General features: G+C 34.0%; 1 protein-coding gene across 4 annotated transcripts; it reads right to left on the reverse strand.

The window, feature by feature from the left end:
* Nucleotides 1-442: 442 nt before the first annotated feature.
* LOC115444351 (proclotting enzyme) lies at nucleotides 443-22,841 on the reverse strand. Of its 4 annotated transcripts, none has more exons than XM_030170102.2 (7): nucleotides 22,615-22,841; nucleotides 5,289-5,339; nucleotides 4,293-5,207; nucleotides 3,393-3,585; nucleotides 2,896-3,056; nucleotides 2,316-2,572; nucleotides 443-1,534 (listed from the first exon to the last, which is right to left on the reverse strand). In XM_030170102.2, the coding sequence occupies exons 1-7, from the start codon at nucleotides 22,658-22,660 to the stop codon at nucleotides 1,379-1,381; spliced, it is 1,779 nt and encodes a 592-aa protein (XP_030025962.1). In that variant the 5' UTR covers nucleotides 22,661-22,841; the 3' UTR covers nucleotides 443-1,378. The 4 variants fall into 4 exon arrangements, with proteins under 4 accessions (XP_030025962.1, XP_030025963.1, XP_030025965.1 ...); XM_030170103.2 differs by having other exon boundaries at nucleotides 5,285-5,339; nucleotides 22,615-22,827; XM_030170105.2 differs by lacking the exon at nucleotides 22,615-22,841 and adding an exon at nucleotides 17,281-17,379.
* Between the last annotated feature and the right edge of the window lie 53 nt (nucleotides 22,842-22,894).

Genomic DNA, 22,894 nt, shown 5'->3' on the forward strand with positions numbered 1-22,894 from the left:
ATAGCGTGATGATATATAGCCTATAGCACTCCAGGAACAAAGGGCTATCCAACGCAAAAAGAATTTTTCAGTTTGGGCCGGTAGTTCCTGAGATTAGCCATTACTGCTCCGCTCCTATTGGGTATAGCGTGATGATATATAGCCTATAGTACTCCAGGAACAAAGGGCTATCCAACGCAAAAAGAATTTTTCAGTTTGGACCGGTAGTTCCTGAAATTAGCCATTACTGCTCCACTCCTATTGGGTATAGCGTGATGATATATAGCCTATAGCACTCCACGAACAAAGGGCTATCCAACGCAAAAAGAATTTTTCAGTTTGGACCGGTAGTTCCTGAGATTAGCGCTTTCAAACAAACAAACAAACAAACAAACAAACAAACTCTTCAGCTTTATATAATAGTATAGATATGGTTTACTGAAAGTAAAATAAAAATCACATCGAATTTATACATTTTTATTATCTTAAAATAAACAGTCCGTTATTAGATTTATCACAATAGTTTATATGCAGAATTTATGTAAATCAAGTGAAAATAAATTACGTGTTTCGTAATACTTAGAATAAATAAAATGGCCATATTATTTTCTTTAGACACCTAAGAAATAGTCTTTGAAAAAGTATAAAAACTATAATATAAAAACGTTACGTAGCTACTTGGTAACTGAGTTGATAAAAATAAGAAAGCACCAGTATCTACAGTTTGCGTTGTATAATTACTAATTAAGTACCAATTCAAGCTGTAACAAATTAAATAATGTTAAAACTCACGTTACGCTCTTTACAAGTTTTTAGGATGGATGTAAATAAAGCGATTATTTTTTTTTACCAAATATCATTGAAATTAAGCCGTTTTTAAAGTAGGATGTAGTCGATAAGGCTCCCCCCCGAGCAAATGGCCTTGAGCAATGGTTCCATATATTATATATGGTGCACGAGTTACCGGCGGGAATATGCAACGATTAACGAATAATTTAACAATTTTAGGTCTTTTCTGAACTTTTTAAACTACCAAAATATTCTTGTTTAATTTGTGTATCTAATAGTGGAAAATTAAAATGATGTGTATGTTAGGAGGAGATCCACTGATTCAACCATTTTAATGTCATTTTCATATTGGTGAAACAATATCCACAAAAATAAACAGCGAAAAAAATAAAAAAGTGTAGAAATATGATGTATTTTTTCCTATGTATAAAATTTTGAATAGATAAGTAGCTTTGGAGCCCTGAAAATAATTTTTTGTGTGTTCCAATTTTGCTAAAATAACTACATTATTTAATTGGTACAATTAACGCAATTGATACTTATTTACATTTTTTAATTTCTAGTACCCATTAAATTAACAAATGTACTTTCAACCAAGTAGACAGTAAATTTAAACTAAGTTCTGTTGGAGCCAGTGGTTGTAGTGTGTCACTCGTGTATAGACGCCAGGATAGCCTGGCTCTCCACACTTATTCCCGAAGGAGACTACGCCAATTTGAGTCCATCTTCCATTGATCAGCAACATGAGAGGACCTCCTGAATCGCCCTGGAAACATTTAAGTAATAGTAATCGAGATTACATCTTTCCTGAACATTTTTTTTTCGGTGAACTGCATAAGCTGTTTAGCCTTTAGTTTAGATCAAGTTTTGAGGAAACGCAAAGAAGACTTTTTGAGAAAAAACATGTATATCAAACACCATAGAAATACACCATAAAATTGATGGGAGTAGTGCGTAAGCGCAACGTCAGCTGCTTGGAATATATGCGGATCACGCTATAATATACTATTTTATAGAAAAGCCATGTAAAGGCACATTTATTGGTAGAAAGTGGAAAGTGATTGACGCAAAGACAGTTGTTAAATTGGCACCTACGCATGAATACAGAATGCGTTGTTCTTGCGGTATATTACAATCTATACTCCACACGTAAAACTTATTTGTTTTTCGTGGTGAACTGTAATATTGACTGCAATTTCCTGAGGCTCAAAAAACGCTGCTCCCCTTTTCAATCCATGTTTTTTTCCTTAGGACCAATGGCTATATTATGCTACTAGTTTCTACTCGTTACTTCGCCCGCGAGGCCGTTGGCTCTACATGTGCTCTACATCTTTTAAAAATATATCTTAATAATATAAAAAAATCGTGAGTTACTGAAGATGTTTGAATCAATGTAGAAACTTTTGAATGGATTTCAATAAAATTGTATACACATAATTAGTTTTTTTTCCCCAATACGTAGGTGCACGATGACCCTTTTATACCGGGAGAGATTTTTGAAGGCAAAGCCACGAGCATTATTTAGTCGATAACAAAAAATGGTTTACCTGGCAAGCATCAACGCCGCCCCTCGCATATCCAGCGCACAGGAACGTGTCAGTGATGGGCTGGAAGTATGCTCTATCACAATCATCGTTCCTCCAGACTGGCAGCTTGGCCTCCAGCTGGCGGGAGCTCTCCCCTCCCCCGTACCTGGTGGTGCCCCAACCCACCACCGTCGCTAGAGCTCCTTCGAAGTGCTGTCGGTTGATGTCACCACTCGGCAGGCAGATTGGGATCACGTATTTCGATTTATGGACGTTATCTGTAAGAGATGTTTTTGATGGCTTTACAACAAGACTGCGTTGGATTAATGAAATTTGTTACTAAGTAATTCCCTAGTTAAATGAAAATATTAGAGGATAATAAATAATAAATTAAATTGTATCCATCCAATATCACTAAATTCGTATGCTACGCCTAAACAACGCCGGACCTTGATTTTATCTTTTGTGTCTTTCAGCGTATCCAAGTGTCGCTATTGTATCGTACAAAGTGTCAAGATTTATTTTATTCCAAAAATGGGATGATGAATTGAATATTTCGCCGATTTATCTACTCGATATATACAGTTTATTCGATACGAACCTGACAACACCAGTACAGCTATATCATTGTAGAAGCCGACCCTGGAGAACTGCTCGTGCGCCCGCACCTGCGTGACGCGGAAAGTGGATGGACGCGAGGGTTCGTCATCACGGGCCAAGTCCACGTCTCCGAGGCGGACGCTGAACTGACGGGCTGGGAAACTGAGAAACAAGAAAGGGTAGATAGGTTTAGAGTCATATACCGTTATCTTTTTATATTTTAAATGTCCAAAATCAACTCAGTTTTAATAACCAGAAATTTGTTCATACTTCATTGAAGCCTTTAAACGCATGTCGTTGCTATTTATATTTCCATTTTTGGTCGCATGATTAAGTGCTGCCTTTATTATGAGAATCTGTGTAGTTGATGGAAGATTGTTTCAATTATTGATGTTACCCAACAACGCTACTAATTATTTGTTTAAAACACCCTGTATTAAATCTTAAGAGCCTATCGTTCCCCCATACCCGCCATTATCCTTTTGAATAACAACTTACGGCCTCTGCTTCGAATCTCTTGTGCAATGCGCGGCGGTGAGCACATGCCTCTTCCCCACGAGGGTCCCGCCGCACCAGAACTCACGGCGCTTGCTGCCGTGCAGGTAGATGGCTGCCATCCACGGCCAGTCGCCGGATTTGGACTCCGTGCCACCCACGATGCGACCGCCTTCGTCTTCTCTTTGCCCGCAGTCTGGTTTTGAGATTAAAATTAATAAATATTAGGATTATAAGTGATCTTGATGCTACTTCTCAGGCTGGTGGACTTTTCAGAAGAATCGGTAGATGCTTTATTATTGGAAAAATATATAAAAGTAGATTAGCGGCCTAATTACCTAACTACTAATACGTAAATGCTTTGGAATTAAACAAATGATTCCAGAACTTTTTTAGCTAGTTTCATAGGTTGGGCCTAAATGTTAAAGAAAGTAATATCTACTTTTGTTTTTAGGCGGTTAGCGTAAGAATGTTCCTAATCTGCCTAAGTATATGAAATGGAATTCATTTTATTTGTTTGTCATCGATAACTCCCATTCAAACACTGCGATAATATATGACTTCAACAATCGGGACAAGGCCCACTTATCTACATAATAAAAGCTATAAGTGTGCTGTAAGTAATAAATCACTAAATTGACTAGGTGTTTGAAAGGTGCGTTCGGAACTAATGACACACGGGGAATGTCAACGATCAAGAAAAATTGTGCGAACGGTCATGACTCTGCATTTTCAGTTAAAGCGAGATCGTACGTGTAATCTATTTACCTAGTTTCATTCTTTTATTCAAGAAAATTAAATTACTTATTATCTAAGTCACTACTTTCTTATTTGCGGGGTTTATGTTATTAACCATAAATCTACTAATCCACTTTTTTATTACTTCCAAAAAGTCACACTCACCGTTAACATCCACAATGTTGGTAAAATTGCTATAAACTGGTGGTGCTACGGTATAGAACGTGGTGGTACCGAGCGGTCTTGAAGTCGAGGCCACAGGTCTTTTCGTGGTTGCCGGCTTTGGTTTCTTGGTCGTCAACACTAAAACTGCTGATGGCTTCTTGGTTGTAGCAGGCTTAGGTCTTTGGGTTGTTACCGGCACTAAATATGTAGGCTTATTTGTCGTAGCAACTATAGGTTTTTCAATCAATGGAGTCGATGGTACAATTGAATCTCTTGGACAACACACACCCGGGACAAAAAGGTCTTTAAAGCATAAAGATTCTCGGAGATTTACTAAATTTAATAACAGCTGTGGACAGTTACTCAGGTCCTCGCAAATACCGTCCTCTCCTTCAGGTGTTGTACAAACTTTCGTGTCACTTTTATCTACGTCTGCAGTCGCGATTTTTGTAATAGGCGCGTCTGGTAATACTTTGGGTAATGCTTTCTTTACAATAGGAGCTATTTTATCCGTTACATTCCTACCTAATACGTTTTTGCTTAAAGTATAAATTGCTTGTGGTAACTGTTTTAATGTAGGATCTTCTTCAGTCCTTTCATTTTCGTTAACCATATCTACTAAATAATGTCCTACTGTATTTATTGCTCCTAATGTTTCAGATATTTTTGTAAATGCTGACTCGGAAAGTAACCTTCCATCATTAGGTACTCTCGTTTCTGGATTTGTCATATCGTACGACGATCGACTATCATAGTTTTGCGGGTGTGCAAACCCTTGATTGTAACCTATATCCTCTTGATAGTAAGGCTCCGTTTGCATTGGCGATCTTTTCCGTGGTGAGGAGAACTGGTGCCATGGCGGGTTCCTTTGTTGCAGGTTGGGGTTTGGCCAGTCATGTGACGTTCCGATAGGGACTGGAATGTGAGAAGCAGGTCATTCTGGGTTCAGGGTAAATATGTAAGGAGACAATGGTGATGAATTTGATGCATACCTACCCGGGTGGTGCACTTGGTATTGACAACGTGTGGATGATATTAACACGATACCTGAAAAGATAGAGAAAGGGATAAGTGAACTGGCGAAAATCGGTAGCCGTTATGGTAGTAAAGGAGGAGGCCGTTATTCGATTCTGATATCAAAATAAATACTTGTGTCATTAGTGTATACATGTTCAAGACCTGACTGGCTTCATATCCATAAATGTCTGACAAAAAATATATTTTGTTGTTTAGTCAATATTATAATATAACTAGTTTTTGCTCGCGGCTTCGCCCGCGTGAAGTAGTTTTCTGATGTAAAAGTCCCGCTATACATTTACCTGGATAGAAAGTAGCCTATAACTTGCCCAGGGTCTTAAACTATCTCCGTACTAAATTTCCCAAAAATCCGTTCGGCAGATTTTCAGAAAATCGATCAAATACAGAGAGACAGCTTTTGGGAACTTTGTTTTATAATATGTATATTTAATTATAATTATTAATTACACTGTTTGGGTGTAGGTACTTTTTAAAATGAATGGATATTTACTAAATGCATTATATCATAAGTTAGTAAAAAATCTTTTAACATTTATTGCAACCTCGATTTAATTGCCATAGTTTATAGAAATTTTTCGAATTACACTATATTTTAAGTTATTTAAAAGTACTTTTTATTCGAGGGAACCTTGATTTAATTGTTATAGGTTATTGGGTTAATAGTATTTATAACATTGAATGAAGTTTAGATAATGGTTGGCATGATAATTACACTTTCTTAGTTTTATAAGCGATTTTCTAATTTCAGGGTAACCTAGTTAGTAACTACAAGCAATGCACGATAGTTAACAATGAAAAAGTATTAGGCCGAAGTTTCCCTTCTCTTAATTAGAAACTTGTTAAAAAAATAGCAGCCTCATTGATTCCAGGGTAATATGTAAGGAGTAACGACCTGGGATCGATTTATATATCGAATAATTGCAATTTTATGTAAACATCGCCTTGTAATTCGCATTTATTTAGTCTGAGATCAAATGTTTGCCCGGTATAGCAAACACAATTTATCTAAAAACATCTATAATTAAGTACGTATTATACAAAATTTACTAAACGCTAACTAAATCACCGTTAAACAAAAATAACAGTCGTTAGTCATCATTCCTTTTTGTCAAAGTGAAATCTTCACTTTATATATCATACCGAAAAGTAGAGTGAAACCCAACTGATCGTCTCACTTCTTAGAACTGCACTTTTGATTTTGTTTCAGTGATTAGATGATTAATTTAATGCCGCGACGGGCATTTCGTGTCGGCCATTTAACTACGATTACGCTTCCTTTTATTTGTTTTGTTGCCACAATCTCGTTCTGGGTTGCTTTGTCTATTTTTGATGGTAAAGCGCAAGTGGTGGGTTCCGGGTAGGAGGTTTTAGTAGTCTTATCAAAATCACTAGGTTTTATTGTTGGGGTCAGAGACGTTAATGGATTTTATGACCGCCAGTTTTTATAATTCGATTATTTCTACATTCAGAGACGCTTAGAGCTTCATAAAAAGGTTGCTTTTGATATATTTTACACTCATTGAACTTTCCGAGAAATAATCAAATTGTAAAAAATTACTAATCGTCATTAATGTTAAGGAATAACTTTGAGTGCGGCTGCTAAATTAATTTTGAACGAAAACATTGATATCAATGGAATTTATGTTAAGTATATATATTATTGTAGTTCAAACATAATATGAACGTATCATCCAATCACCAGAATTATGCCGACCTATTTGTCTATAATGCAACGTTATTTCTGGATCGATTACCTTGTTCCATTGTGAAATTCTCATGTAGATTTAGATTCACGGAAATTACTCAGCATTCAAATATATAGTAAATATATCCTGTGAAGATTGTTTATATATTGATCTCTATACAGTCTTATTTATAAAAAATTCGCAGTTATGCTTAGTTAAAACACAAATTTACTCGATCAGCTGTAAATCAAAACCCGCCATCTTGCCTCTTAATAAGGTTTAAACTAGGAAACCGGTGACGTTTTTGACAGCTATTTAAGCAATTCTTAATCATCTCTGAACGCTAAAACAAGTTTAGAAGTAAGACTAGTCTTTAGTACTGAACCTTTGTCAATAAAAATGTCAACATTTAGTCTGATTTCGCGATATTGTCATCATCGAGACCACATGAGTCATTGGAAAGTTACCCTTGCGTAAACTTGAGTGGGTTTGTTATGCAATGTTTTGGTTCCGACGCATCTTGCGGACATCTGTTATGGAGATGGAAAGTCCGCTACATATATCGGTTAGATTTGCAATCATGTCCTAATTAGGAGTTGTGAAGCTGTAATGTACCTAATTTTAGTTGTAATATATTGTTATTGATATATATTGGTTTTCTTTTTGTGTGGAGATAGCGATGTCTGTTTCCTTGATTAGGTATGTTATTAGCAATTAAAAGGTTGAAACTAGGATTTTGATGGTTACATTAACCAATAAATGAACCGCTCTAAACAGCAATAGAAAGAAAACAATTGTAATTTTTCTCTTTTCTGTGTATCATGTAGTTTATACCTTAAACTGATTTTGAAAAGACCAACACCAGAGTTTCTTGCCCGTTCTTCTCTGGTGAGAACTGCTTTTCGAACTGGTGCTAGAGGTAAAATTGACGGAATCCAAACAATGTATAACATTTTACGGGTTCAAATAAATAATTTTATTTCAATAACGTTAAAAGATTAATCACTGCCTTCATATTTGTCAATTCCGTCCCTTCAAGGTTTTAGAAGTTACAAAATAGAGTAATTTTTAGAATATATTTATTTTTATAAGATTGTATTAAATATGTACAGCATACATCAAATACATTCTACATCGATATACTAGGGTAGGGGTATTGAGTGTGTCAGTCGATCCAGAAACAACTTTGGACAGCAGGCAGTTATGATTGCGTAGGGGATTCCCTGTTATTGTTTCTTCACTTGACCCGTCAAACGGATCCACGTATTACAATTTCATAAGCCGGCCTCGATTGCAGCAGCGGGAAATACGTATGATTTACATTGTAAACATGACTAGCATCACAATACGGGCTGGCTCAGCTATGCTGGTACAGTATGATTTAAGTATGCAAATTGTTATGTCACTGAAACCATTCGATATAGATTATTTAACAGCCTTCGTAGTGAAGCGGATGAATAATGCTTTGAATCCAAGGAACTTATAGCCTGACCAGGAAATTAAAATAACTGCTGTTGGGACGCCACGTTTGCTTTTTCGATTTAAAGTTAACGTTGTCAGTACCTACAAGAAATTAGTTCTTTATTATATCCCAACACGGCAATGATTTTTATTTTTCTGAACAGCATATAATATATTTTTTTAACTGAATTACACTTAAAGTTTCTTATATGCATTACGCCTACTAATTTTATGGCAATGTGTAGTTAAATTCGATAAACGTATGTTGTATATACTATCAGTTCTATGTTATATATTGCCCTACAGCTGGATACGGGCTTCCTCTACTACTGAGAGGGATTAGGCCTAAATCCACCACGCTAGCCTAGTGCGGATAGGTAGACTTCACACACCTTTAAAATTCCTATAGAGAATTTCTTAGGTATGCAGGTTTCCTCACGAAGTTATCCGTCACTGTTAAAGCAAACGATCATTCACAAAGATAATAAACGTAATAGATCAAATCAATAACGTTTACAGCAAAAATCTAATAAAATCGTTAACACACAAAAACGTAAACAACAAAGCTTGTAGTTGTTTGTAATAAAACACGGGGTTTGACGTGTAAAGGCTGCGTGTGTTGTGATGCATCGGCAGCCATAGCGCAGGCTAGAACAGATCTTGTAATACTGTGATGAACGGTATTGATAGAATTTATTATAAAAAATATTTTCTACTCAACAATTTAACTAGTCTTATCGGACTTAACTTCTAACTAATATTATAAATACGAATATTTATGTTAAAATGTTTGTTTAAAAGTACACGCAGTAATAGCTGAATGAATTTGGATAGCACACGGATAGTCCTGGATTAACACATAAGCAATTTTGTATCTCGGTAATTGGCTTCCATGGGAAATTATGGGATTTTTAACTAGATTCTTTATATATTTGGCGCTGACGTCGGACAAATTATCTTTTGTTACAGTGTTTTAGGGACTTTTGTAGCGCGCTATTTACGTAGGCGAAGCTGTGAGCAGCACCTTGTAAAATATAAAGTACATGGTTCATCATGAAGGCTATTATAGTTGCACTTATGATAAGTCAAGATAGATTAGAATAATTATAATTGTTACAATTAAGGCATTATTTAGCTACAGATTTTTAGTGATGGGCTGTTCTGCTTAGATTTTTGGGTTTGCAACAGAAACCTGTTATTTTTTTTACAGAATTAGTTAGATAAAATAGGCAGCTCCAGTGTTGTTTCTTGTTCTTAAAAAATATATCTTGACCATACACGTATTCTCTCTCTCTCGTATCATATGGACTCTTAAATTAGGTAGGTATGAGGTGATAATGTGGTGTGCTAGAAATATGGCGGCAATCAACGACGAACATCTCTCACCAATTATGTTATTAATATTAATCATTACCATTCCCAGATAATAAAAACCCACGTCTTACCATGCGTTTACCCTTATACATTCATTTACACATTACCGCCATCTCCACGCGCCGTCATGCATTACGAATTATGCAACGAGTCGATGACATCACGATGCTTTCACTGCCTCAGATGGATGTCTAAGCCGGTCATTGTGGTAAAAATGCGGTCGTAAAATCGTTTGTGGTAGCCTAATGTTCTTAATAATGTGAAGAAAGTCTTAAGAGTTAAAGATAGGTTAGTTTCAAAATGGCGGGAACGTGATAACTTTTTCCAATATGGCGGTAATAAAAAGTGTTTTTTTAAAAATAATTGTCTAACAATGACGTAAAAATGTATTAAGGTGGTAGCTCAAGGTCCATTTTCATACATTTTGTTTCGGCTTTAATCTGGGTAACTAAACAAGTATTGGCAAGTAAAGAATTTAAATTCACGTCTAGTTAGTGATTAGTTCTCGCAGTTGAAGAAAAACGTAAAAATAATTAATAATCATGGATATTTCGGCCTTTAAAATTTAATATGACGAAATTTTAAAGGCAGAAATATCCATGATTATTAATTATTTTTACATTTTTCTTTCAACTGCGAGAACTAATCACTAACTAGACGTGAATTTAAATTCTTTACTTGCCAATACTTGTTTAGTTACCCAGATTAAAGCCGAAACAAAATGTATGAAAATGGACCTTGAGCTACCACCTTAAAACCATAATTTACTTCAGTTTGTTGCACAAAATCTCCAATGTTATAACTGGGTAGCTATCAAAAACGTAGTTAGGTGATTAGCGAAATTTTAAGGAAATATTAAATTGGGCAAGAGAAGCATTTATTGGGTTTTTAGCAAACTATTTAGAAATTCAACACGAATTTCTTAAAAATAGTTGTAAAGACTGTCCTGTTAAACCCGAACTACATACATATACCTAAGTTATAATGCGGTAAAAAGAAGCTCAGTGCAGGCCTACTAAAATGTAAAAATGTATTTGGGTAGGTATGCCTTATAAATAAAATATGTATCATCTTCGGAACGCTTATAGATTGTAAAATATTTGTTTTTTATGAATAAATCTAATCTATATTTCAACACGATATACATGTAAATTATTTTCTGTTAGGTCTCATGTATTATTCAGAGGCCGAGTTCCGACAGACTTATCTTTCTAATAATATCCATAAACAGAATGCATGGCACGTTGTTTTTTATAGTTGTATGAAAACCGAAGCTAGTTGCTTTTTTACTTTTAGCATAATATACGTCGATGCTTTTAGCCGTGATTTAGGGCAATGTTACTAAGTATTAGTGCTTGGTTCACAGTTTTGTGTCGGTACCTAATGCAACCAATATTCTGGCCGGGTTATAGACAGAGAGGCAAATAGTACAATCATGAAGCGTCCGATGGTTTACTTTCATTTCATGTTTTGATTGGAAACGTGCTCATCTGCCGAAAAGAAACCCAATCTAGGGCAAATTAAGTGCGCTTTACTAATCAAAAGCTGCTGCTTTTTTACCTTTAAGTATATGAAAATAAAAAACGTTGCCTTCAACCAGGATTGAACCCCTGGCCCTTTATTAAAAACTTCTTATCCGCTATGCCTAACCACTATCAATATCTCTAGCTAGATCCAAACCTATCAATAGCGAATCCCAACAGTCATGACTCCAAAGATGCATTATGCAAGATGGCGGCGAGATGCCCGGTTACACAATGTATTACTTATGCATAGCATGAATGAGCCGGATGCTGGGTTTTGTAACATAATGTATCTGGAACGTGACACTTCAGTGTCATAATGGACGCGTCCTTGCTGGAAAGCTTTTTACTGGCTTTTGACCGCGATGTGTGCTGTATTTTTGCGTCTTTATATCTTTGTTGAGCTTGTTTGGGATCTATGAAGATAGAATCGACACTTTATTTTTACTTTTATCACAATGTAAAAAGAACTAAATTTGATCAGCAAATGTATTTTTTCTGTGCATTTGTAATGATGGCAGAGTGTGCCAATTTATTTTTCTTAACTAAAAATTTAAGAATTATAGTAAAGTACTGGCTGTTCGGATGCGGTCGTATCTTTATTCTTTTCTGCCCAGTCACTTAACAGATGGTTAGGCAACGAAGCGATAATTTTATTAAGCATTTAATTTTAGAGAAGAGAGAGTAGGTAGTTTGATGTTCCTTTATATACAGAAATTAAGGATCAGTTTCTATGACGTTGTTAACTGTAGTTAACAGTGACATTAGAAGGTATTATCTATTAGATGGCTTTTGAAATGATTTTATTGACCTCTTTTTCTAATATTTATATCGATTATAAAATCGATAAGTAATAAATATCACCTTATATAAAAACCAATTTTTTATTTATAATTGCCAACCCTACTTCGTTCCGGGATCGATGGTTAATAGTGACTGGTTCGATTAGAACTACTCATGCGGAAATCGAACTTGTTACTTCGAACCGGGCTTATACAACTCTCAGTTTGCTATTTGAACGCTACGAGAGATTAAAATATAGTACAGTTGGCTCGTTACTAGTTTTAAGTCTACTATTATAGTGCTATTTAAGTCTTCCACGTCTTAAATAAATAAATATTAAGTTTGTAGAGAAAACTTATTGCTGCATTAATATCGTACTTAGGTCAAAACATATGTTGCGTTCGATTCCCACGTCGGGCAATGAAATTTATAACTTCGTTGTTTGAAGTAAACATACTTTATTAGTAAGGTATCGGAATTTATGAAGATATAGCGCCCTATATCACATGAATATTAAATCAAACGCATTCCTTGCGTCTCAATCTTCAAAAGGCCAAAAACATGATTTCAAGATTTTTGGTAGTTGTGGTACAACGCTATACCACTTGTAGGTCAGAGAAACGCACGCGGATATGGGTCAGTGACCAGTGGTCGTTTTTTTATCTATAATAGATAGTAAATATGCTGATTGCTTCCATTTCAATGGGGGCCAGCGTGGATCTGTTTTCCAACTGCACAGAGTATTTAAATGAGAACGTTAGCTTGTCGAAGAGCTAAGTGTGAAAACTATAGAGCACAGAATGGAGCTGCTCTATGCTATTTTTTTAAAAAACAATTTTGGAATGAAATAAGTACATACGTTTCTTTAATATCGCAATAATCAACATAACACGAGTTGTATCATACCCTTTGTAAGTTAAAGTGTGTATAATGAACATAATTTTATTACGTGCTACGTTTCATTACGTCTGTTTGTGAGCTTTTCAATGGGAACATCGCGTGGATTTAAATTATGAACGGGAACAACCCCACGATAACATTATAAGAAGATTTTAATATGCATCAATAAATAACGAGTGGACTAAGCAATTCTTATTTCGCTTACTCGATTCAAGATAAAAATATTTATAATCTTAGATATCTAGTATTGTTTTGATATTATATTTAAAAAGGTAAAAACTTTGTACCTATGCTTTATATTTTTCCATGATTTACTTATGTCATACAATTTACATACGTCCTTATTTGCATAATCGTATGTTTATATTTACATAAAATATTCTGTACCGACGCTAATATTTTCAAATATGTTTACTGACTTGAATTATCCTGTTCATGGATTCGCTCGCATAAAATCGAAAATAATCCATTCTCGGGATAAAAAGTAACCTATGGCTTCTAAGGATAAAATAATCATTAGTAAAAGAATTTGTAAAATCGGAGTAGTATTATTAACTAGTATTAGCTTTGAAAATAGAGATTTCTAATTGATAAAAAAATTGCTTCATAATATTAATAATGATTACGAAGTATAAAAATAAAAAAAAAATGTGTTCAGATTGGTTTGGTATAAACTGAATATCGTAACAACCTACAAGAAGAATATGTTATGGTGATGCACCAGATTTTCTTTTCTTATTCTTAAAACGGATTCCCATGCAGTGAATTCTACTTGAAAATATTATCTTTTGGGACCTCATTTTACAATTTAGGTATTCGTTTCAGATGATTTTTTTTATGTACAAGTTATGAGAATACTTCATATTATAATCATAAAAATAGCTCGTTCAAATACGCCCTAGTCGAAACTAGAACTCTTTTATGACTTCCCGCCAACACTTTTAAGCGTTAATCACAATTTGTTTTGTACTAAAAGCCCGTTTTGAGAACATTGAATGACTTGAGTTTTTGTTTCGCATCGCCAAGGACGCGTGAAGCGAAAGTGTTGTCAACTTTCTATCCAAGACGGAATTTGTTGCGCGTTTTGTTTTAGTTTTGTCGCCATTGTTTCGTCGACGCGTTAACGCCGGTTGTCCATTACTAGCGACGATACTTGGTATTTAAAATCAAGAATCAATATTCGATATTTAAAATTTATGCCTATTTGAGGTATCAAAGTATTATTTATTTCGTAAATACTTATTGAAAATATAATAACAATGGCACGTATTGGATAATTCTAGTGACTAACATAAAGAAAAAATATAATAATTGAAACCTGTTTAGTGCTATCGATTTGATATTCACAGCGGGTTTTAGACAGTGTCATTTGCGCGAATGAAGGCTATTTGCATGACCTATTTTCGGAATTAGGACGCATTGTATATTCTCTCTATAAATCCACTGTATAAATTGAATTAGCTGACATACATAATATTAAGTCAAATCAGGGGTTATTTGCAAGAAAAATCTGTATTTTATTGTCAAGTCTATCAATAAATAATCGCTCATTAACATACTTTTCCCATAAATACTTTAAAACACATATTTCTTAGCGTTTAATATTAGCGTAGCGCTAAATCTTTTGACTTCAATTTTCTGTTTAGTTTGTAAACTGAACAAAAATCAAAAAGGAGGATTCAATTTGTGTTTATTTTCTAAATTATAAAAGAAATTGAGGTAGTAGAACATTGCACTACCTCCCTTTCTTTCTGTAAATATATAAAAATATCTTCGACTAGAATATTGTTTGAAATCCGACGTGAAAAATAGTCTAACTGTGGCGTTGCACATGTATATAATTGTCGAAAGCTTAGGCCTTCAAATTGATAGCCACTGGCCTCTTACTAAGCGATTCACTTGCTGGTGTAACATAAAAATATACCAAAACTCCTGCACTGGATATGCGGTTTACATATTACGTGGAGAAATTTAGTATATAAGCTTAATAATTCGACATTATATATGTTGAACGATAAAATGTGTTTTTAAACGTTGTCTCATGCTAATACACCATTTACAGTTCATGCGACCGAGATTACACTTTCAAATAATTATTTTAGTAAGAACTTTTACACTTATAAAACGACTACAATGCAATTTGTGTTTTATAAATGTAATGTGACGTTTTATTGTTCATTGACATCAGAACTATATTTGTCGTGTTATTGTGTTACTCCGGAAAAGGTACTAGTCAGAATAGTTTTTATTTTCAAGTGAGATAGCAAACTCCAACAAAAGTGCAATTAATACCCCTTAATTTTTCCATAGCTTATTATTAAGTGGGAGCCTATTCTAACCTAACCTTAGCTAACTTTGCACTTAAACAATAATTTATTTATTTGGACAGCCAACAAAACATACACCTTATATAATTATTTGTTACATTACAGTAAGTAATTGCTGCAGTGCTGTTTTAATTACAGGCTGTCACAAGTGCAGTATATTCTAAATATAATATAATTAATAATATAAGATAATAATATATTCCAATAGACCAAAAACTAACAATGCCACCGTAAACCTAAATGCAGCGATCGCTAAACGTATTTGGATTGCATTGGGTCCATGGATAGATCACGTCCTGGATGCACCCATAGACTTTGTATCCCTGAAAATTTCTGCCATGGGAAATAATAGAGTTTTTAAACAGTTTTCTTTTTGTTTTGGGAACTTTTATAATGGGAAAGGCTCTTCACGAGCGCAAAGCCGCGGTCACCACCTTGTCCTTTACAAAGATTGGAACTGACTTAATGCCGAAAGCATATTCTACCATTTAACCTTTGATGATGCTACATAAAACAGAAGATGCTTAAACGTGCGTTAGTAAATTACTCACAACTAAGCCATTTGTAACTAAACAGTAAACAAGAAAAGGTCAGACACGTGTAAATCGAAATGGCAGCCGAGTTATTAATAAAGCGTATCCTTTGAAAGTAACACGAGTGTACCAACTAGCATGTAGATAACTTCATTATGAAGCGTATGGCGCACCAGTTCAAACCTCGTTAGAGCGTGGTTCCACCACCGCCGACGTAGAATGCACGTGAAATGACATGCATTGGTCCGATAGAGTGGAAACAAACGAAACTAAAAGGGGTGAATAAGTTATAAGTGGAAAAAAGATATGAAAAGGTGGACAATATAACAGGATAAAGCTACTCTAATATCTGGATTAAAATCAGCGTCAAACATTTGCTGTTTGGCATATGATGATCTAGATCCTATTGACACTGTTCTGGTGGCATATATACCATCCACACTGGGACACACACCTAATTATTAATTTGTATTTTCTTTTCCCTACTTCGTAAGTTAAATTTATTGTAAATTGTGTTTACCAACCACCATGTGGACAATTTTTTTTTCTTTTTCCCATTCTCAGTGTCGACAACAGTGGACAAACGCATTTCCCCAAGAGCAGGCTCGTAATCCAGTAACCGAGCGTGGTCGTGTGCCCAGGTACTCTCGGAAAAGCAATATAGTTCCCTTGTATTTGGGTTATGTTACATCCGAAAACCTTGGACGATCCATGTTTATGTATTCAGCAGTGGCGAAGGGTGAAATTTTTCAAAAGGTAACCCGGTGTAAAAAAAATTGGCGTCAGTTAAGATATCGGGGCAATTTATTGGAAAACAAAAACGAAGACAACGAATTAGTCTTGAATCGAAATCGACAAACATTGACATGCCTACTAAATTACCTATAATGCGTAAATAATTGAAACATCCATAAAATCGAACAATAAATAAACGTAGATAATTCCCCTTCCAGTCATCACAAATATAAGTACCTACGTATTAATTTATTAAAACAGCAAACAAAAGTAAGTATTCAAATTATAACCATATTACGTAGTACCTATGATTATCTGTTTATTTTCAAAATAAACTGTAAGTAAATGTAATTTCTCCTTATAGAAATAGCTATCACGATCGCCAAACAGACCAACAGTTTAAATGCACCTACATGATAAACTTATATAATTATCAATTTAAATAATCAAGAAAGGTTATTCGTTAATTTTTGATTGTAGCGTGGTGATATTTTAAATTCAGTAAAATATAATATTTATTTTCTTCTAACAAACATTTTGTGTCTGAAATCAAAAACTTTCAGATCTACTTCAAATATTTAACCATCTAAATACTAATATGTGAAATCACATACTAATAATATACTTACGTAAAGGTAGACTTTAACTGATCACAAAGTAGTTAGTTATTTCCATTATAGTACACTTTTATTTGTAGTTTCTAAATAAACAAAGCGCTGGTAACTAAATAACACAGAACTATCAAAAAATAAAATGAATATGACAATTTACAAACACCGCAACTTGGTAGCATAATAAATTATGACGTTTGAAGGACGTAAAAAGCGACAACTATACAAAGTCGGTTAACGTGAAGCCGAACTAGCTCGGGTTACCTTTGCCCATATCTTCCGCGCGATTTCGACAAACACTGGCATAGAAAGTCATAGAAAGTGCTGCCATCTATATTAAAAAAACATACTACGACATTAAGCCGCTTGACAGCGGGTTACCTTGCGCCTGTAGCGTCACAATTTCACTTTGGTAACGGAATTTCTGGGGAACTAAATACAAGGTGCGCCATCTAATGTTATTTTAAATAAGTAATCGATATCGATTAAATTTAATAAACAACGGGCTAATGGCCGATAGATGTCATTATTAAGTTATCATTAATTAATAATTTAAGCTATTATAATTATTGTCCATTGTCTGATATGTTGTAATTTAAATTTACCTATTAAATATATTGTTTAGTATCACCGAAAACCTAAAAGGGAAGCCGGTGGGAATCGGCTTGTATGGACGCTTCGCCACTGGTATTCAGTATTAGATTTTGCGTGCGTCTCCACTTAAATGTGAGCTATGTTACAACTTGCTGGAGGTATCGTTTTTTACTAGGGTATGATGTTTAAATCCTGTTTAATATTTTTAAATATTATTAACAAACGTCAGATAATTCCAATAAAATGTCTTCATATTACTTTAAAAGTAGATTTTTGTATTGTAAATATTTATAGCTTTTATAAATACCTTTTATACCAATATGTGTGATGCATTTTTTTCATGAAAACAATTTCAAAAATCAAGCCACTAATAACTACCTTTTCCGATTAATCGGTAGTGCGTATATCTTTTTTATTATAGTTTTATTTAGGCCAGGGCATGAAAAACTTTAATTCAGGACAAATTAAACCTAACGTCTTTCATATTAAAGACCTGTTTATTAACTCAATTACGCCCCTGCACCGCGGTGATCTCATAAACTATACAGCAATAGAGGCTGCGTCGGGAGTGCGCCAGGGTAGGATAAAGTGCGCTAACTGCATTGTGGCAGTATCAGCCACGTGTCCCCATGTCACTGTACGTCATGCTAATTGGATTTATTATAAAACTTGTTTGTATCTTTGAAATGTAGCCATTCTTGAATTGGGAGAGTTATCGGTGTTTATAACTATATTTTATCTATTAATGAAACAGAAAAGTAAATATCATTGGATGTTTTATACAATGATGAGTTTGATCTGTTATAAAGAGAATAATGACGGACATTATAGTATTAAATTTTTTATAGTCTAAAATATTTTTGTCTTATTTCACATAATTATTGTAGAATCTGTGAAACAAACAAAAATTCCATAACTGTAATTCTTTGTAGCTAAAACCAAGAACAAAAAATTCATGACCTAAAACAAATATACGTTATTATCTAACCGTGATAACCTAACATCGCGCCAAAAAAGCAAGGTCATCCGCCATTTGTATTCGCCAGTTGCATGCGCGAGCGTAACACGTAACATCATGTATGCGGGTGAATCGATTCTCCGCGGGCTCTACGCTGTTTTTTGTTCTTCTTCATTACATATAGTGATTGATCGATCAATTAATGATATTATACCGATTACATGTAGAAAAATATATGGTACGCAGTACTTGCTTTCTTATCTAATAAAATTCATAATACTGACAGATAGATGGCGCCCAGGCTTGACCGGTGGTAGTACTGTAAAATCAAAATTTTGCACAGATTTTCTGCGTAGTTTAAGTAATTTTTTTTATAAGAAAGAATTTTTGGGTTAATTTATACTCTAACATGTTAAATCGATAAACGCATCATTATATTAGCTAATGAATTTTTAATTAACTCATGGCGCATAAGTGTAATATAATAAAAATAAGTTCGTTTTCGAGTTCCAGTTATTTTGATACCGAATCAAAATCGGTTTAACGATAAAGTCGTGAAAATGCGATAAACAGACTCACTTTCGAATTTATAGCATTAATGGGGATACAAAAAAGAACTATAAGAGTACGCAGGAGAGACTGTAATCATCGCTTTCCACCATAAAAGGGAAATATCTGATACTTTATTTTATTACGTTATTCTATTTACAATTAATGTTTAAAGAAATCGATTAATGTACTTTCTTAACTCTTGTTCTTACTGGAAAGTAAAAAGTATTGATTGATTAAATTCCGAGCAATGATAAAGTAGCTAGGGCGTTGATCTGTGACGAGTTTTTTGACTCTACGACCGTAGTAAAGAAAAGCACGGATATACGCACGCGCCATTGTACCGCGTTTCGCTCGCGTTTGAAATTTTCCCATGAAAGGGAAAGGCGGCCATTTTGTTTATATTTTTTCTGCATAAAATTTAAAACATAGAAACACAGTGTATACCTACACAGTAAGTGAAATTTCTTTGACATAACAATTAATAAATGGAACGAGCTAAAATGAGGTTCTAAAAATAGCAGCAACGTTTACAATAACGTAAATGATATAACTGTCTGCGGCACCGAACAGTCGGGTTTTATTGATATTACGAAATACTGTAATATTTCTTATGCAACTAGTAAGTGTGCCGCGACGAATGGACTCGACCATTCAATATGATTTTTTACAAAGCATTCATTGAACACTTCTTCCGTGCATAATTGCCGAAATAAGGCCTCATAAAAATGCAATGATATGCATATGAAATATGTAAATTAAAATGTATTTTTTCATTATCATTAATTGTAACAACAAAATGTTGTATTTCGCAAGATTAAAATAAAACATATCGGGTTATTTATTGTGAGGTAGAGTACATCTTTTATCGGTTGTTATTTTTAACTTCCTTAACACTTCCTTCGAAATTCGAACGAATGATCAAATTACCACAGACAATGTAGCATTATTTGTTAACTTCTTTAATTAAGAAAATGGCCCCTTTCGCCGTAATGTTTCAATACAAAAGGGGAAATTATCGATGTTTAATACAGATACGATTCGTGTAAAAGTTACCGATCTTATCTATGGAAAGTAACAATAGGTCGCAAATCATTAGAAGTGTCCAAAGTTCGATATAATGGGAGAGAGAGAGCACGAGTGTAATGATTTGTAACAAGAGCGTGTACATGTTTTATGTTTGTCTTAAATCATTTAATAAATAGATTATGTTAGGCACGTTATTACAATGTTTCTGAATGTTTGTTAATTATTTAAGTGACGTTATTTTGGTTTAAATGTTTTCCTATTTTCCCACGAGTTCCGTGAAATCCACGGCTCCGCGATTTTAATCATTTATTTACTAAAATAAACAATCTATTTTATAGAATTGTTATCTTTTTTTATTAAAGACTATATACCATAAATATTCAGAAATCAACATAGATTAAAACGCTTTAGTAAAAAGTGCGAATTGTCACGTTATTTTTCCTGAAAGGTCTATTATGAATCAAATTGTTGCTTCTTTAATCCGATTCTGAGTAACAGGAATTTCAGGAATTAATTTTATACAAATGCCTAGGATTTTAATTCTATATTACTTTGGTAGAGATGTAACTGCATTTTATATCCACGTCACGATTTGAGCTTAAGTATATTATTTTCTTAGTATATTATAAGTTTCCTTAAGTATATTATTTATCATTAAATTTTTAATTTAATGTTATTTTAATTATAATGTCATGAGGGACGACGCTATTTATTTATCAAGAAATTAAATGATTCGTTGCTATTTTTTATCGTTTTTTTTGTTTGACCACGGGGTTCAATTAAGGACCTCATCAATTTCACAGCTTGCAATCTGCCAAAATAATTTACGATTTTGTCCAGGTACCTCCGAAATATAATATTTTAGTTTGCCTTATCAGAATCAACAATATCGGGTAACTTCGCCGGTGCACGCGGAGCACGTATGTCAATATGTCAAACCTTTTAAAATTATTAAGGTTGTTATATTAGCATGAAGGATTTAAAAATATTGAAACTGTATAATATTTAATTTTGTTGCGATTAACACATTGTAAATCGACGTTGTCGGGAATTGGAATTAATAAACGTAGATCCTTAAGATGTAGAGTCGAAAAAAAGTTAATTACTATTAATATAATAATAAGTAAGATACTGACATTATTATTGTAACACAAATTAATTATATTTTTTTACTGTAGATGTACTACAAACTAAACTTCTTCCTATTTTTGGTCAAAATTTTTCAAAAAGTTATAAATCCTATTTTGTCATCTCATGACTAAGTATGATTAGTCGTTAAAGAGTCTGATTTACATGAATATCTTTTTATTATTTCGTAGGCTTCTTCCACCTGCTCAAATCCCATTCTTATATGATGTGCGCAAACCACATTTATAAGTATGTTAAGGTTAAAGAAATAGAAATAATAAAAAACAATTTTATTTAGTCTTTACGACCAATAGTTTGACTGACATTATCATCCTTTGGGAAGATCTGATTCTATGAAAAACGTGAGAGTAAGCCATACATAATAATGAGTGTTATAGATTTCGAACCCAGGACCTATCAATGGTTCACTCCTATATACAGCGCCAATACTTTAAGTAATACTGCTTCGTAGTATCAGGATCTAAGTTATTGTATGAAGTTAACCTATTTTCCGTTTTCTTGAGCCTTTGCTTGCTTAGATCACGAGGTTTATAAAGGTCTTTGTGTGGTTGTTTTAAATTGTGAAAACCATTAACCTGATTAAAATTAATATTTTTGTATTGTGATAACATTAAAAGTTTATATTTTTAATATTTTCGCGCTTTTTTTAAAATAATTATGAGCTATATATAATAGTAGGATATCAAACATCACGGTACACTCTTTTTACTTTGTATAAATGTATATACATTACGACTATTTTTGGAAAATACAGTTTAAAATATAAATAAGTTAGATCACACTTTGTTCATACTTAGTTTAGGAGCAGGAGTACTGCATTAAATATTGTGCTCTTATTTCCGTTAACATCGTAACTACAAATTATACATGTTGTTAATTAATAACTTTACGTTTATATTATGAAAGCAAATTACTTCTTATATTGCATAAAGGCTCATTTGCTTAAATTTTACATTACGGCAGCTGTTTGTCTTCTTTCATTATCGCTTAATTATAGTAATTATGGAAATTATTTATGTATACACGCATTATTTTTTTTATTCTAAATTTAAAAGTAAACAAAAATATCTCACCATAAACAAGAAGACATCGCTTCCCTAAAAGGCCGGTATCCGCCATTACGGCGTGTAATGTAACGTTTACGTCAGAGCACTTTCACTGCGCGCACCACGACCACTGGAGTACGACGCACCGTGCCACTGGCAGCCAAGATCAACGCACTGGCCCCCACGAAAAACTATATTAGGTTATATTTTGGGATTTGAACGCGCCGCGCGTTCGCTCTAATGGCGGACGGTAGATTGGGCTCGGTGGAGCGATGTATACGCTTTTACTTTCTTTGGCACCAGTGGG

This window comes from Manduca sexta, chromosome 6, assembly GCF_014839805.1.
Source record: "Manduca sexta isolate Smith_Timp_Sample1 chromosome 6, JHU_Msex_v1.0, whole genome shotgun sequence".
Taxonomy (NCBI): Eukaryota; Metazoa; Arthropoda; class Insecta; order Lepidoptera; family Sphingidae; genus Manduca; species Manduca sexta.

Bases quoted from the DNA above. Each gene is read 5' to 3' on its own strand.
- LOC115444351 (XM_030170102.2), bottom strand. From the start codon at position 22,660: ATGGCGGATACCGGCCTTTTAGGGAAGCGATGTCTTCTTGTTTATG. The intron at 3,586-4,292 runs GTGAGTGTGACT...TCTCAAAACCAG, and splicing joins CAACATTGTGGATGTTAACG to ACTGCGGGCAAAGAGAAGAC. The intron at 1,535-2,315 runs GTAAACCATTTT...AAATGTTTCCAG, and splicing joins GCGGCGTTGATGCTTGCCAG to GGCGATTCAGGAGGTCCTCT.